The sequence below is a fragment of the Molossus molossus genome, unplaced genomic scaffold (assembly GCF_014108415.1).
Source record: "Molossus molossus isolate mMolMol1 unplaced genomic scaffold, mMolMol1.p scaffold_m16_p_10, whole genome shotgun sequence".
In the NCBI taxonomy this organism is placed as follows: domain Eukaryota; kingdom Metazoa; phylum Chordata; class Mammalia; order Chiroptera; family Molossidae; genus Molossus; species Molossus molossus.
This window is the reverse complement of record NW_023425345.1, coordinates 75,155,410-75,172,549: the sequence shown is the minus strand read 5'-3', so window position 1 is coordinate 75,172,549 and position 17,140 is coordinate 75,155,410. Positions and strand designations below refer to the sequence as shown.

General features: G+C 45.1%; 1 protein-coding gene and 1 non-coding gene across 4 annotated transcripts in view; both read left to right on the top strand.

Moving 5' to 3' along the window:
• Positions 1–17,138, top strand: part of DGKA (diacylglycerol kinase alpha) — a 28,031-nt gene extending 10,893 nt beyond the window's left edge. For 2 of the 3 annotated variants that reach the window (XM_036250895.1, XM_036250896.1), the window contains exons 11-24: positions 50–169; positions 391–489; positions 935–1,018; positions 1,255–1,328; positions 1,452–1,526; positions 1,941–2,026; positions 2,117–2,206; positions 14,771–14,931; positions 15,170–15,234; positions 15,462–15,552; positions 15,822–16,020; positions 16,125–16,245; positions 16,433–16,493; positions 16,768–17,137. In XM_036250895.1, coding sequence (XP_036106788.1) covers positions 50–169; positions 391–489; positions 935–1,018; positions 1,255–1,328; positions 1,452–1,526; positions 1,941–2,026; positions 2,117–2,206; positions 14,771–14,931; positions 15,170–15,234; positions 15,462–15,552; positions 15,822–16,020; positions 16,125–16,245; positions 16,433–16,493; positions 16,768–16,851 — 1,410 coding nt within the window. In that variant the 3' untranslated portion in view covers positions 16,852–17,137. Of the gene's footprint in view, positions 1–49; positions 170–390; positions 490–934; positions 1,019–1,254; positions 1,329–1,451; positions 1,527–1,940; positions 2,027–2,116; positions 2,207–14,770; positions 14,932–15,169; positions 15,235–15,461; positions 15,553–15,821; positions 16,021–16,124; positions 16,246–16,432; positions 16,494–16,767 lie in introns of all 3 variants that reach the window. The other variant, XM_036250897.1, reaches the window with a different exon arrangement.
• LOC118624791 lies at positions 8,874–8,979 on the top strand. The gene has a single exon (XR_004958461.1). It is a non-coding gene; the product is annotated as a U6 spliceosomal RNA (small nuclear RNA).
• Positions 17,139–17,140: the final 2 nt, after the last annotated feature.

Genomic DNA, 17,140 nt, shown 5'->3' with positions numbered 1-17,140 from the left:
TCAGTCCTTGCTCAGACCCTCTGAGACTGGAATTGCTTTTCTCCCCAAGGTCCAATCACATGTGTGGGTGCGAGGAGGCTGTGTTTCTGGTAGATGTGACCGCTGTCAGAAAAAAATCCGGATCTACCACGGTCTAGTCGGGCTGCATTGTGTTTGGTGCCACCTAGAGGTCAGTTTGGGAGCTATCTCTAAAGGCTGGGCCTTGGGGCCCCTACTTAAACTGCCTTCTATCCTCCACTAGTTCTCTAGTCTTCTCACCTCCAGGACAGCATATCCCTTACAGCCACCGTGGCCCCTGCTCCTAAGGGCTCTCTTTTCAATACCAGATTCCCAAGTTGAGAGATAACAGGGTTGCCTCCATGATCTCTCCATACCCACCTTGTCTTTCAGATCCATGATGACTGCCTGCAAGCCATGGGCCATGAGTGTGACTGTGGGCTGCTCCGGGATCACGTCCTGCCCCCATCTTCCATCTATCCCAGCGTCCTGGTGAGTCCTGTGGACAGCAGGTGGGAGAGGACAAGGGTGTATGTGTGTTTAAAAACACACATACACATGCCCTGGTCTGTTTGGCTCAGCAGTTAGAGCATCAACCCTCGGACTGAAGGGTCACAGGTTTGATTCCTGGTCAATGGCATGTACCTGGGTTGCAGGTTAGATCCCCAGCCTAGTCAGGGTTATGCAGGAGGCAACCAATCAATGTGTCTCTCTCTCACATCAATGTTTCTCTCTCTCTCCCCTCCTCCCTCCCTCCTTTTCACTCTCTTAAAAAAAAAAAAAAATCAATGGAAAAATAAATAAATAAATAAAAATACACATATACACAATGCCATTTAGAGCAGAGAGCCTATACTGTTAGGATTCAAGTCAGACTCTCTTCTGTTTAGGGATTCACACACAATCCGGTTTTCTTGCCCTTTGTTTCTCTTCCCAGGCCTCTGGACAGGATCATAAAAGTAGCAAAACAAGCCAGAAGACTGTGGATGATTTAAATTTGAGCACGTTTGAGGCTCTGCGGGTACAAGGCTGAGAGGCTTGGGCTTCATGGTGTGGGCTGGTTTTCCTTTGCTGAGGCCTTCTTGGGGGGAATGAAGTGGAAAACCTGGGAACTGTGCCTGCTCTCCAGAAGCCCCACCCTGGTAGAGGAGGGATAATATCTTGGGAGAGTGACAGCCGTCTGCCCCTGTCTCCAGGGTCCATCTGAACTCTAACAAAATCCTGCGTTTCTTATCCCTGTTTTCTTCCCCTATGCAGATTGACCCTGTTGTTAACACCCACCCCCTTCTGGTCTTTGTCAATCCTAAGAGTGGTGGGAAGCAGGGAGAGAGGTGAGAAGACATAATACGGGGAATTTGTGTGTATGAAGGGAACATACCTTGAGGAGAACATCAAGCGGGTGGGGTACAGAAACTCCATCCCCCGCCATGAGCATTTCTTTTTCCCTCACACAGGGTGCTTTGGAAATTCCAGTATCTACTAAACCCTCGACAGGTGTTCAACCTCCTAAAGGATGGTCCTGAGGCAGGGTGAGTGTAGGTTGGGAGTTGTATCGCAATGTTTGTGTGTCTGCCTATCTGTGTATGTCAAGAGAGACAGCAGGAAAGAGTGCATGATGGGAAGGGAGGGCCAGGGGACCCAAAGAAACCAGAATTCAGAATGCTGCTTTTACTAGTGTCACTGAGGATCCCTCCTCTGAGTGCTCTGGCTCATTACTGTTTTGCTCTCAAAGGTTGGAGATATCAGTTTCTCCCTAACCACTGAGGAATGGCTATAACTTTCCCCATTGTACTTTTTCTCTGCCCTTAATAGAAATAAGTCTTTGACAAAAGGTGGGGGGGTGTTATAAGGAAAGTGTAGAAAAAGATAGTCTACTTGTCTAGGAATTGGGTAACCTTATTTCTGTTATCCTTCCTCATCTTTTCTCTCACCTTTTATCTCAGGCTTAGATTCTTTAGAGAAGTTCCTGATTGCCGGATTTTGGTGTGCGGTGGAGATGGCACAGTAGGCTGGATCTTAGAGACCATTGGTCAGTGCAGGGAGAGCTCTGGGTAGTGCACTCGGATAGTAGCCTTCCAGAGCTAACTCCCTCCATTCATCTCCTTACCTACCTCCCCAGACAAAGCCAACTTGCCCGTTGTGCCTCCTGTTGCTGTGCTGCCTCTGGGCACTGGAAATGATTTAGCTCGTTGCCTAAGATGGGGTGGAGGTAAATGATTAGAAATTGTTTTATTGGGCCTGGGAGGAGCTGGGTTGGAAGGGAAAGACACACCTAGAAAGCATCTAGGCATCTGGTGTACAAAGAGGGTTGGGGAAGAAGAGGTACAGATGGATGAGTACCAAAGTGGATTGTCCCAAAAGAAGAGAGCTTTGGAAGAAACAAGGATCACAGTCTGAACTTAGAAGGGTCAAGGGTGTTGGTTCTCTTCCCTATAAACCTAAAAATATCCCATTTCTCCCAATTCTTAAGGCTCAGAGCATCAGGGAATGTGTGGGTGGAGGGAGGACAATGTGGGAATAAGAAAGGTTGTATAAGAGCTAAGCCAGCCCTAGCTGATGTGGCTCAGTTGGTTGACCATCCCGTGCACTGAGAGATTGCCAGTTTGATTCCCAGTCAGGGCACATACCCAGATTGCAGGATGCAGGTTGTAGACTCAATCCCCAGTTGGGGGTGTGCAAGAGGCAGCCAATGTTTCTCTCTCTCTCTCTCCTGTCCCTTCCTCTCTCTCTAAAATCAATAAGATATTAAATCAAAAAGATATTAAAAAAAAACAAAGCTGCCCTGGCCAGTTGCTCAGTGGTTAGAGCTTCCATCCTCAGACCAAAGGGTCGTGGGTTCGACTCCGGGTCAAGGGCACCAGGTTTGATCCCCAACCCTGAGGGGTCCTGCAGGAGGCAACCAATCGGTGTGTCTCTCTTGAATCAATCTCTCTCTCTCTCTCCCCCCTTCCCTCCTTCCCTTCCACTCTAAACATGAAAGAAAAAAAATCCTCAGGTGAGGATTAGCAACAACAACAAAAAAGAGCTGAGCCAGATGCTGATTGATGGAGTTAGCAGGGAGCTAGGCCATGATTCATTCATTCATTCAAACAATTAATCAAGTTATTTACTCATTCATCATGATTTTTTCCCAAGTTTATTGCAGTAGTCTCCTAACTGCACTCCCATTTCTAGTGAAAAGAGAAAGAGTTGAAGGGATGGTGTTGGTAGTTAAAGAGGTCGGTATGCAGCAGATTGAGTTTCAGGTGCCTTGGAGTTGAGCTGTTGGATTCAGAGTCCAGCTCTGAGGTGTCACAGGAGATTATAGAATAGGGGTCTGCTAAGGAGAGTGAAAAGCATTTTAGGTGGAAGAAATTATGTAAAGCCTTTGGAGCCACCAATGGTGGTGCATCAGGGAAAGTGAGTTATTGATTGTGACTGGGACATCGGGTGTGAGGTGAGGAATGGCCAGAAGGAGGACTGGGTTGACTACAGTCCCAATTATGAAGGGTCGTGAATTCTGTGCTGAGGAGTTTTTTACTTTATCCCGCTAGAGATTGAAAGCTGACAGCCCACAGAAGTGATTTGTACTTTCTGCCTTGCAGTGTTTTCATTGTTTTGGTTATTTCTAAGAAGTGGGTCACCTATTCTTCAGTTCACCACAATCCCCTGAGCTCCCTGCTATTCACTTATCCACTTTACCTTTCTCACAACTGAGGCATTTGAATGTGCAATCCCTGAACCATGGAGAACTCTTAAACTCATGAAAGATATATATGAAATATTATACTTTCTCTATGTAATAAAATTACTTTCTCTATATATAAAATATTATTCCAGAAAGTAGAAATATCTGAGTGCCTATTACAATATAAATTTTTGGCCAGTTTTTAAATTTTCTACATCTGACTTTGTTTTCTTTTTTTTTTATCCTCACCCGAGGACAATTTTCCATTTTTTGTTCAGATAGAGTGGGAAGGAGAGAGAGGGAAAGAGAGAGAGAGAGAAACATTAATGTGAAAGGGACACATTAAGTGGCTGCCTCCTGCACGATCCAACCAGTGCCAGGGACAAACTGCAACCGAGGTACATGCCCTTAGCAGGGACTGAACCTGGGTCTCTCTGGACCTCAGGCCGACGCTCTAACCACTGAGCAAACCAGCCAGGGCATGACGTTGTTTTCATTGACAGTATTAGACACTTCGAAATCCTCTATTTTGAGTCTTCACTGGAAAGAACATGGGAGCTCTGTGGAGGATAGATTGGAAGAAGGAAACAGGATAGGACATTACCTGTTAATCTAGTTAAGAGATAATGAACACAAAAGCAAAGGCCATAGCAGTGGTATTCGTGAGGTAGAAGCCACAATATTTGGTAACTAATGGGTTGAGGAAGAGGAGGTGAAGACAAGAATAGGACACTTCCTAAGTTTGAGGACTGAACAGATGGGATGGCATTTATTAAGATACGGGATGCAGAAGGAGGACTAGTTTAAGGAAGAAAGATTCATTTTTAGAAATGCTGCATTATGGTTTAGAGCACCCAGATGGAGGTGTGTGGTGGATAGTTAGAAATCAATGTTAAGAGTTTAGGAGAAAAGTCAGGACTGAAGATACAGGTTTGAGAGTCATCTGCTCCTGGGAGGTAATTGACATCTGGAGTTTCCAGGGAAAGAGTTGAGAAGGTGAACAAGGACAGAAAGATCCTGGTAAACACCTTATTTATGAGTTGAGCAGAGGAAGATGAATTATTAATGGAATCTGTATTATTGACCTATTTCTTTTCTATGTTTTGTTTTTTTTTTAATTGATTTTAGAGACAGAAAGGAAGAGGGAGAGAGAAAGAAAGAAACATCGATTGGCTGCCTCCTGCACGCCCCGCACTGGGTATCGAGTGGAAACCTGGGCCTGTGCCCTGACCAGGAATCGAACTGGTGACTGCTCCGTGCATGGGATGATGTTCAACCAACTGAGCCACATTGGCTAGGGCAGTGATCTATTTCTGCTACAATGAATCACCACAAAGAGTGGCTTAAAACAACACAAATTTATTATCTTGAGGTTCTGAGGATCAGAAGTCCAAAATAGGTACCACTGCACTGAAGTCAAAGTGTTGGCAGGGCTGTGGTTTCTTTTTTTTTTTTTTAGAGGCTCTAGGGGAGGATCTCTTGTCTTGCCTTTTCCAGTTTCTAGAGGCTGCCTGTATTTCTTAGCTCGTGGCCCCACTTCCAAGCAGCAATGTTATCACTCCAACCTCTGCTTCTGTTATCACATCTTTCATGACTCCTCTCTGAGCCTTTCTCTTTCACTTATAAGGACCCCTGTGATTACATCAGGCCCACCAGATAATCCAGGATAATCTCTCCATTTAAAAATCTTTAATTTAGCCCTGGCCGGTTTGGCTCAGCGGTTAGAATGTCGGCCCAGAAAGACCCGGGTTCGGTTCCCGCTAAGAGCACGTACCTTGGTTGCAGTTTGTCCCCGGTCCTGGTTGGGGTCGTATGGGTGGAAACCAGTCGATGTGTCTCTCTCACATTGATATTTCTCTCTCTCTCTTCCTCTCTCTCTCTCTCTCCCTCCCACTCTATCTGAGGATGAATGCAAAAATGTCCTCGGGTGAGGATTAAAAAAAAATCCTTGCCCTGGCCAGTTTGGCTCAGCAGTTAGATCGTCGACCTACAGACCAGAGAATCCTGGGTTCGGTTCCCACTAAGGGCATGTACCTCAGTTGCAGTTTGTCCTCGGACCCAGTTGGTGTTGTGTGGGTGGCAACCAGTAGATGTGTCCCTCTCATGTCGATGTTTCTCTCTCTTTCTTCCTCCCCATCTCCCTCCCACTCAATCTGAAGATAAATGCAAAAATGTCCTCAGGTGAGGATAAAAAAAAAAATCTTAATTTAATCACATCTGCAGTCTCTTACCATGTAAGGCAACATATTCACAGATTCTGGAGATTAGGATGTGGACATCTTTGAGGGGCCATTGTAATGTCCCCTACAGAGACTAAGAAGGAACAGTCAGAGAGGGTCCTCTGTAATTTAGAGAGTGCTATTTTAGAAGCCAAGTGAGTAGTTTCATGGGTTAAAATAATAACTAAAGAGCCCTGGCTGGTTTGGTTTAGCAGTTAGAGCGTCGGCCCATGGACCAATGAGTCGTGGGTTTGATTCCAGTCAAGGGCACGTACCTTAGTTGCAGTTCATCCCTAGCTCTGGTCCATTCGTGCAGGAGGCAACCAGTCGATGTGGCTCTATCACATCGATGTTTCTCTCTCTCTCTCCCTCCCTCCCAATCTATCTGATGATAAATAGAAAAATGTCCTCAGCCCTGGCCGGTTTCGCTCAGCAGTTAGAGCGTCGGCCTGCGGTCCGGAAAGACCTGGGTTCGGTTCCCATTAAGGGCACGTACCTCGGTTGCAGTTTGTCCCCGGCCCTGGTTGGGTCGTGTGGGTGGCAGCCACTCGATGTGTCCCTTTCACATCGATGTTTCTCTCTCTCTTCCTCTCTCTCCCTCCCGCACTGTCTGAACAAAAAATGGAAAAATGTCCTCGGGTGAGGATTAAAAAAAAAAAAAGAGCCCTGGCCAGTTTGGCTCAGCGGTTAGAGCGTTGGCCTGCGGTCCAGAGAGACCCGGATTTGGTTCCCGCTAAGGGCACGTACTTCGGTTGCAGTTTGTCCCTGGCCCTGGTTGGTCGTGCGGGTGGCAGCCACTCGATGTGTCCCTTCACGTCGATGTTTCTCTCTCTCTCTCTCTCCCTTCCTCTCTCTCCCTCCCACTCTATCTGTACAAAAAATGGAAAAATATCCTCGGGTGAGGATAAAAAAAAAAAAAAAAAGAAAGAAAAATGTCCTCAGATGAAGAATTAAAAAAAAAACTAAAAAGCCCTGGCCGGTTTGGCTCAGCGGTTGGAGCGTCGGCCTGCGGTACAGAGAGACCCGGGTTCGGTTCCCGCTAAGGGCATGTACCTCGGTTGCAGTTTGTCCCTGGCCCTGGTTGGTCGTGTGGGTGGCAACCACTCGATGTGTCCCTTCACATCGATGTTTCTCTCTCTCTCTCTTCCTCTCTCTCCCTCCCGCTCTGTCTGAACAAAAAATGCAAAAATGTCCTCGGGTGAGGATAAAAAAAAACAAAAAACAAAAAAACTAAAAAGATACTATTGAGCCTTGGCTGGGTTAGAGCACCAGCCTGTGGACCAGTGTTGTGGATTTGATTCTCAATCAAAGGCATGTACCTGGGTTGCAGGTTTGATTCCAGGTCCTGGTCAGGGTCATGTGGGAGGCAACAAATCAATGTGTGTCTCTCTCACATTGATGGTTCTCTCTCTCTCTCTCCCTCCCTTCCTCCCACTCGATCTAAAAATTAACGGAAAAGTATCCTTGGGTGAGGATTAACAACAACAAAAACAAAAGATATATTATTGGTTTTGGCAGAAATCGTTGTCAATCTGCCAAAATAACTTCAGCAGGGTAGTATGGTGAAAGGCAAATCACAGTGGGTTGAACTATTGATGGAATGTGAGGAAGTGAAAACCCATTTTTGTTATGTTTTTCTTCCTGATTACAAAAAATAATACATGCTTATAGTAAAAAATATAATTGAAACATTTCAAATATATATGCCAAGACAGTTTAAGCTCCCTGTAATCTACTCCCTAAAGTTTTGGAGTCTATTTCTTCATGGTTTGCTTTCTAGATACATACTAATTTGTATTTAAACAAGGACATTTTACAGATTTTTTTTTTCTTTCATTTTTTTTTTAATTAGACAGTTCATCTTGGTTGTCATTGTATTTCAATACATTCAGGTTTGCCTCACTCTTTTTATTACTGAATAGCATTATATTGTGTGACCATGTCATTTATGTCATTATTTATTTATTTATTTATTTTGAGAGTATGTTTATTAAAGATGGGGACAGCCCTGGCCAGTTTGGCTCAGCGGGTAGAGCGACAGCCCACGGACCAGAGAGTCCCAGGTTCAGTTCCCACTAAGGGCACATACCCTGGTTGTAGTTTGTCCCTGGCCCCAGTTAGGGTTGTGTGGGTGGCAACCACTCGATGTGTCTCTCTCATGTCGATGTTTCTCTCTCTCTCTTCCTTCCTCTCTCCCTCCTGCTCTATCTGAAGATTAATACAAAAATGTCCTTGGGTGAGGATAAAAAAATAAAAAAAAAGCTGGGGACAGTGAAACAAGAAAGGGCTTAGAATAGAAGAAGCAACAGGAGAGAGTCTAGGCAGGCCTGCTTTGAATCTCTAGAAATTTTATAGGAAGGAAGAAATGAGCCTAAGTGGGGCTGCTTTGACTCACTGGAAAGTCAGAAAAAATTAGGGCCTTGGAAACAGGTTCAGGGGGTTAGCCTGGGAGGAGCAGCTACTGCCCATTGCTCCCTGGTTGTAAGGCTTATGTGGACTGTTAGAGTTTAGGAGATGCATGCCTTTGGGGGAAGAAAGGTGTGGGCTCCAGGGAGGGAAAGTGCTTGTCATAATTTATTTAATCAGTCCCCTATTGATAGACATTTGAGTAACATTCAGTCTTTATTACAAACCATGCTGTAGTAAACACCTTTGCACGTCTATCACTGAACACAGACATTAGAATTTCTCTAGGAGAGATTTCAAGAAGTGAAATTTCTGGCTCAAAGAGTATAAAAACTTTACATTCGAGCCCTGGCCAAAGCAGTTAGAGCATCGGCCCATGGAGGGTTCGTCCCTGGCCCTGGTCAGTGTCATGCAGGAGGCAACCAGTCGATGTGTCTCTCTCGCATCGATGTTTCTCTCTCTCTCTCCCTGCCTCCCTCCCTCCCATTCTGTCTGAAGATAAATGGGAAAATATTCTCAGGTGAGGATTAAAAAAAACAACTTTACATTTGAGTAGTTATTTTCTTTTTAAAAAAGATGTCATAGTGCTCCTTCAGCAGCACATATACTAAAGTTGGAACAATACAGAGAAGATTAGCATGGCCTCTGAGCAAAAATGACACGCAAATTCGTGAAGCATTCGATATTGACAACAAAAAAGACAAAATAATACCTCAGTACATGTTCACTATCAATTTTTTTGAAAAGTAAAATATGTAAGTCTTCACATACAGGTCTCTTCTCCCCTACTCCTCACTAAATTCCACATATCTCACAGAGATAGCCACTGTTTCCTATTTGTATTCATTTTTCTGTTTTTACATTCACGCACACACACTTTTTAAACAAACGTAAATGGGATCATACTAAAATTTTTTTGGTTCTTTTTTTTTAATTAATTAATTTTTGTTACAGATGTTTCTCCATTTTCCCCCCACTGAAACCCCCCTCCCCTTTCCTCTGCACCCTGTCCCCACCTTTGTTGTCCATGTCCATTGTTCATGCATACATGCATATAAGTTCTGTGGTTTATCTCTTCCCCCCACCCCCTCTTCTGGGGATTGTCAGTCTGTACCCCACTTCCACATCTCTGGGACTACCCCATTCCTCAGACTGTTATGTTCATTATATTCCACAAATAAGTGAGATCATGTGATATTTGTCTTTCTCTGCTTGGCTTGTTTCACTTAGGATAATACTCTGCAGGTCCCTCCATGTAGTCTCAAAGGATAAGAAATCTTTCTTTCTTACAGCTGCATAGTACTCCATTGTGTATATGTACCACAGCTTTTTTATCCATTCGTCTACTGATGGACATCTGATCTGTTTCCAGATATTAGCTATTGTAAATAGTGCTGCTATGAACATGGGGGTACATATATTCTTTCTGATTGGTGTTTCAGGTTTCTTAGGGTATATTCCTAGAAGTGGGATCTCTGGGTCAAATGGAATTTCAATTTTTAAATTTTTTTTTTATCCTCACCTGAGGACATTTTTCAATATTTTGTTCAGATAGAGTGGGAGAGAGAGAGAGAGAAAAAAAACCGACGTGAAAGGGACACTTCGAGCGGCTGCGACCCGCTCGACCAACCAGGGCCGGGGACAAACTGCAACCAAGGTGCACGCCCTTAGCAGGAACCAAACCCAGGTCTCTCTGGACCAAAGGCTGACGCTCTAACCGCTGAGCCAAACCAACCAGGGCCTCTGCCCATTTTTTTTTTTTTTTTTTTTTTTTATCCTCACCCGAGGACATTTTCCATTTTTTGTATAGATAGAGTGGGAGGGAGAGAGAGGAAGGAGAGAGAGAGAGAGAAACATCGACGTGAAGGGACACATCGAGTGGCTGCCACCCGCACGACCAACCAGGGCCAGGGACAAACTGCAACCGAAGTACGTGCCCTTAGCGGAAACCGAACCCGGGTCTCTCCGGACCGCAGGCCGACGCTCTAACCGCTGAGCCAAACCAACCAGGGCCTCTGCCCATTTTTTAACTGGGTTCTTCGTCTTCCTTTTGTTGAGTTGTATGAGTACTCTATATATATTGAAAATTAACCCCTTATCTGATATATCATTGGCAATGATGCTCTCCCATACAGTGGGTAGCCTTTCCGTTTTGATGACTGTATCTTTTGCTGTGCAGAAGCTTTTGAGTTTGATGTAGTCCCATGTGTTCATTTTCTCCTTTGTTTCTGTTGCCTTAGGTGATGCATCAGTGAAAATTCTGCTGCGTATAATGTCTGAAATTTTGCCTACATTTTCTTCTAGAATTTTTATGGATTCATGAGTCACATTTAAGTCTTTTATCCATTTTGAGTTTATTTTTGGTGTAAGTTGATGGTCTAGTTTCATTTTTTTTGCATGTAGCTGTCCAATTTTCCCAACACTGTTTATTAAAGAGGCTGTCTTGTAAGCTCTTTTTGTTGAGGAAGTGAATCTGTTGTATGTGCTGCAGAAAATTTTTCCCGGTTTGTATTTTGTCTTTTTTTTTAAGTGTTATTTATTTAGCCATATAGAAGTTTTTAATTTTTATCTTTATAAACTTTTCTTTATTGTTGAATATATTACAGATGTCACCCCCTTTTTTCCCCATTTACCCCCTCCTCCCCAATCCCACCCCACTCCTGCCTTCCCCACACTGTTGTCTGTGTCCATTGGTTATGCATATTTGCATGTAAGTTGTTTGCTTTATCTCTTCCTGCCCTCCCTCCCACTTTCCCTTTGAGGTTCATCAGTCTAACAACCGATTTGTACTTCTTAACTTCTTCACCTTTTTCACCCATCCTCTCCACTTGCCTTCCATCTGGCAACCAACAAAAAGTTCTCTATATCTATGAGTCTGTTTCTGTTCTGCTTGCTTACTTTGTAGAATCAATTGTTGATAGATATGTATTTATTGCCATTCTATTGCTCATATTTTTGTTCTTCTTCAAGAAGACCCGTCAACTTTCATATAATACTGGTTTGGTGGTGATGAACTCCTTTAGCTTTTTCTTGTCTGAAAAACTCTTTATATGTCTATTGATTCTAAATGATAGCTTTGCAGGATAGAGTAACCTTGGCTGTAGATTGTTGCTTTCCATCACGTTGAATATCTCTTGCCACTCCCTTCTGGCCTGCAAAGTTTCTTTTGAGAAATCAACTGACAGTCTTATGAGAAATCCCTTGTAGGTAATTATCTGCTTTTCCCTTGCTGCTTTTAAGATTCTCTCTGTCTTGAACATTTTGCATTTTGATGATGATGTGTCTTGGTGTGGACCTCTTTGGGTTCATCTTGTTTGGGACTCTCTACGCTTCCTGGACTTGTATGTCTGTTTTTTTCACCAAGTTAGGAAAGTTTTCTGTCATTTTTTTCAAATAGGTTTTCAATTTCTTGCTCTCTATTTTTTTTCTTCTGGCATCCCCATGATGCAAATGTTGGTATGCTTAAAGTTGTCCTAGAGGCTCCTTACGCTATCCTCATTTTTTTGGATTCTTTGTTCTGATCGGGTGTTTTTTGTTTTTTTATATTCCAAATCAGTGGTTTGCTTCTAAGCTTCACCTACTCAACTATTGAGTCCCTATAAATTATTCTTTATTTCAGTTAGTGCATCCTTTATTTCTGACTGGTCCCTTTTTATGCTTTTGAGTTCTCATTAAGTTCCTTGACATTCTCACTAAGTTCACTGAGCGTCCTTATAAGCAGTGTTTTGAACTCTGCATCTGTTAGATTGCTTTTCTCCATTTTGTTCAGTCCTTTTCCTGGAGATTTGTTCTGTTCTTTAATTTGGGACATGTTTCTTTGTCTCCTCATTTTGGCTGCCTTCCTGAGTTTGTTTCTATGTATTAGGTAGAGTTGCTATGTTTCTTAGGCTTCCTACGGTGGCCTATTGTAGTAGGTGTTCTGCAGGGTCCAGTGGCACAGCCTCCCTGGTCACCCCAGCTAGGCCCTCAAGGTGTACTCCTAGTGTGGACTGTATACCCTTCTGTTGTAATTGAGTCTTGATTGCTGTTGGCACATCAATGGGAGGGATTTACTCAGGCTGATCAGCTATAAGAACTTGTTATGCCCAGTGACCACTGACCTCTGACTACCTTGGAAGATCAGTTGTGCAGGGGCCCACCACACAGAGCAAGACTTACTTCATCAGGGCTCTGGTACCCACTGAGTCCACTCCTTGAGTGTGTCACTTGTGCAGGTGGTTGGGTGGTGATGCTTCGACGTGGCCTGAAGCTGTCCACTGGGTGTGCTGGCTCTGGGGCAAGGTCATCCTCTGCCTGTGTACTACCTGGGACCACCAGGCATAAGCTACAAAGCAATCTACAGATGACTGCTTCTTGTGCTGGTCTTGGAGGTGCCCAGGCAAAACCAAGCTATGAACCAAGGCTGGCTGCTTCTAGTGCCAGGCCTGGGGCCACTTAACTAGAAGTATGGGGTTCGCTGAGTACAGGTGCTGTTTATTTGAGAGAATTTAGGAAAATCTAAAGCATGAGCCAGGACAGGCCAATCCTATGGTAAAGCCACTGGAAACAGCTTGGGTGGGCCTGAAAGTTGGGTGGAGCAGGGCCTCAGGGAATCACCAAGGCGGTGTAAACAGTGTGAGCCAGATTGGTGGAGTCCCAGATATGGTGCCTGTCCCAGATATGGTGCCTGTCTGCCTGCCCTGTGGGGGAAGGGTTCACCAAAGGAACAACGGCCTCCACCAGCACGTCTGTCTGAGAGAAAGCTGCCTTTCCAACTCTCGCCCCAATGCCAAACTCAGTTCCTACATGTCTCTGGCACCTTTCAAGCTGCCTTCCCCACACTGAAGCCTGGAGGGAGCAGGTCCAAGTAAATTTGTGCATGGATCCTTTAAGAGGAATTGCCTGGGACTCCAGCAGCCTCAGCCTCAATTCCTGCTGGTTTTTACAGCCAGAAGTTATGGGAGTTTCTCTTCTTGGTACTGGAACCCTGAGCTGGGGTGCCCGATGTGGGATGGGGACCCCTTACTCCTCAGGACCTTCCCACCCGAGGTATCTTCCTAATTTTTATCCACCACACATGGGTATGGGACCAGCCCACTCGCACCTCTGCCCCTCCTACCAGACTCTATGTGGCTTCTTTTATTTTGGGGGGGGGGGTTCAAATTAAGAGAGCTTTATTAGGCGTGCGGCGACTGTCCCATCCAACGCAGAGGAGAGAGCAGCCCCGAGCTCAGGGGGAGGGTTGCTTATATAGTTGTCTTAGCCCCTGTTAAGGAATTTGGGCTAAGGGTTTGCGAGCAAGCAAGCACATACAGAAGCAGATATTTGCAGTTTATGTGGCTTCTTCTTTAATTTCGTAGTTGTAGGACTTACATTCAGCTCAATTACAGGACATTCTGAATGATGGTTGTTCTGTAGTTTAGTTGTATTTTTGATGTTGTGGGAGGAGGGGATACCTCGGTTACCTACGTCACCATCTTGACCGGAAGTCAGAAGTTTTTATTTTAATATAATGGTGTTAATCAGTCTTTCCCTTTTATGGCTCCTAGCTTGGGATTATGCTTTAGAAAGACTTTTCTACTCAAAGATTGTTAAAATATTCACTTGTGTTTTCTTCTAGTACAAATTCTGCTTCTCTTTTTTACATTTAAATTCTTTGACCCATCTTGAATTTATTTTGGCATAAAGAGTAACTTTTACACCCACCACCATTTATTTGAAATGTCATCATATACTAAATTCTCATATATACTTGATTCTATTTCTGAGCACTCTGTTCTTTACTTTTTATTCTATTCACTGTGCCAGTGTCACACTGTTACACACTATTGCTTATACTGTGTTCTATCTGGTAGGATAAGGAGAAAAAGTGTCAGGGAGGGAGGGAGGGAGAGAAGAAGGAGAGAGAGAGAGGAATGGGAGAGAGAGAAATAGAGAATTGTCCCCATTCATCCTTTTTTTTTTATCCTCACCTGAGGAAATTTTTCTATTGCTTCTTAGACAGAGTGGGGGAGAGGGAGAGGGAGAGGAAGAGAATCAATGAAAGAGACACATTGATTGGCTGCCTCCCACACGACCCCAACCAGGGCCAGGGATTGAACCTGCAACTCAGATATGTGCCCTTGACAGGGAATCAAACCTGCAACCTTTTGGTCTGTGGGCCAATGCTCTAACCACTGAACAAAACTGGCCAGGGCTCATCACTCATTTTTAAATGTTTCTGGCTATTTTCTCTAGTCTTCTTGATGAACTTTGTCATTATTGTTAGATGTGTACACACATTGGGACATTTGTCCTCCATGACAGTGTGGAGAAAAGGGTCTGCAAGGTCCATAAGAGATTTGTCCATGGGAGCCATGCTCAAGCACCCTTCACTGGCAAAGGCTGGGAGGATCTGAGAACTAGGGCAGAAAACCCCTGGGAATTTGTGGAGCTAGGAGCTAAGAGGAGGTCCCTCTGGCACCTGGGGCTCAGTGCTAACCTGTCTTCTTCCCATCCCTAGGGTACGAAGGACAGAATTTGGGGAAGATCCTTAAGGATTTAGAGACGAGCAAGGTGGTTTATATGGATCGATGGTCTGTGGAGGTGATACCCCAGCAAACTGAAGAAAAGAGTGACCCAGTCCCCTTTCAAATTATCAATAACTACTTCTCCATTGGTGTGGTCAGTGGAGTGGGATGGGGGAAGGGAGGAAGTAGGGGTTAAGCAGGCATAGGTTGGAGGAGGGCAGACTGGGAAGGTAGAGGTTAAGGGAGCTGTACACAGGAAAATTTTGGATGGAGTCCAGTGATGTGATGCAAGAAAAGGACATAAGATATACTGCTCCCAAATGGGGGAGTTAAAGAAACTTCTGTGCTTAGAGGAGACAGGCCTCTGACCTTACATGCCCTGAACTCCCTAGGACGCCTCTATTGCTCACCGATTCCACATTATGCGAGAGAAATATCCTGAGAAGTTCAACAGCAGGTGAGGGAAAGTGGAGGTAGGGGTGGGTATACACAGTGGCAGGAACCAGGTTGTGGCTAAGTGTGACCAGAGCACTTATATGGGCAGAAACCCCTCAACTCAAAGGCACCCTGTTCTGCATGGGACTGGAGTCAGAAGGTTGATGCCCTTCCCTGTCATTTAGCCTACCCCTGCCAGCTGTATAACTTGTCCCTTCCCTCCTGGGCCCTGTGTTGGGGCTGATACAGAATGAAGAACAAGCTATGGTATTTTGAATTTGCCACCTCTGAATCCATCTTCTCAACATGCAAAAAGCTGGAGGAGTCTTTGACAGTTGAGGTGAGTATGATATATCCTTTTCAGCTTTTTATATCTTAGTTTCTCCCTCCACAGGTGCCCTCAAGAACTTCCCATATTCTGAACCTCTACTTTGACTTCCCAGCTCTCCAACTTAGAGTTCCCAAGTTCTCAAGATATAACAGTCCCTATTTCCTTCCATCCCTTGCAAAACTCAAAATCCTGGCCTTCCCAATTTGTCATTTGATGGAGGAAGAGGTTGTACCCTTGATTATGTCGTAAAGTAAGGATTTGTTTTCTCCTACCCTCAGATCTGTGGGAAACCGCTGGATCTGAGCTCCCTTTCTCTAGAAGGCATTGCAGTGCTGAATATTCCTAGCACACATGGTGGCTCCAACCTCTGGGGTGATACCAAGAGACCCCATGGGGATATACATGGAATCAACCAGGCCTTAGGCTCTGCAGCTAAAGTCATCACCGACCCTGACATCCTGAAAACCAGTGTACCAGGTGAGAGGAGCAGCTTTGGAAGCTGAATGAGTGAGACTAAGAGGAAGGTGTGACTCTTGGCACCCTGATTCTGCAAAACCTATGTCACTACTTTCCACCCCCAGACCTAAGCGACAAGCGGCTAGAAGTAGTAGGGCTGGAGGGTGCAATTGAGATGGGCCAGATCTATACCAAGCTCAAGAATGCTGGACATCGGCTGGCCAAGTGCTCCGAGATCACCTTTCAGTAAGAAAAGCTGGCCAGGGGTTCTGAGGGAAGGAGTGGGCCCGGGAGCACCAGGGTCATGGGAATGTGGGAAGGGGCTGTACTACGAGATCTCAGTACTAAAGGGTCTGAAAGCCAACCTAAGAAACAGAGTTTTGGTATTTGATTGGTAAAGAAATCTCCACCAATCTGCCTTGGCGTCCCACAGCACCACAAAAACCCTTCCCATGCAAATTGATGGAGAACCCTGGATGCAGACGCCCTGTACAGTGAGTATTGCCTGTGCCTGCCAAAAACTGAACCCTCAGGCTCCATGGATCCTAAATCTCCATTTCATAGCTTCTTTGCTTCCTCCTGATGCCTGAAGTTCCCCTGTGCACCATTCCTTTCATATCCTGATTTCTCAGCCCCTGGCCATCCTACTATGGCTTGTCTAGGACCCCGGCAACCCACCCTGAACCCCACAGATCTTCCTTCAAATCTCTGCTGCTCCAGCCCCAAGGCACCAGGTTCTACATCTGAACATGCCCCCTTCCCTTCCAGATCAAGATCACCCACAGGAACCAGATGCCCATGCTCATTGGTCCACCACCCCGCTCCTCCAATTTCTTTGGCTTCTTGTGTTGAGGTGGACACCTCAGCCTCCAAGCCAGCCTTGAACCCACTTCCGTGGACTCTACTCCATAGGCTCTGTATACTGCTGCCACACTCTCCTGCCAGCTCAGGGTAGTGTTCCTTCACCCTCACAGTATTTATTATCCTGCACCATCTCCATTATTCCCCATGTCTATGTGTGCACGTGCACGCGCACGCGCGCACACACACACACACACACACACACACACACCACAAACACATACATTGAAAGTGCCTCATCTGAATAAAATGACTTTTTTCCCTCACTGGGATATCTGTT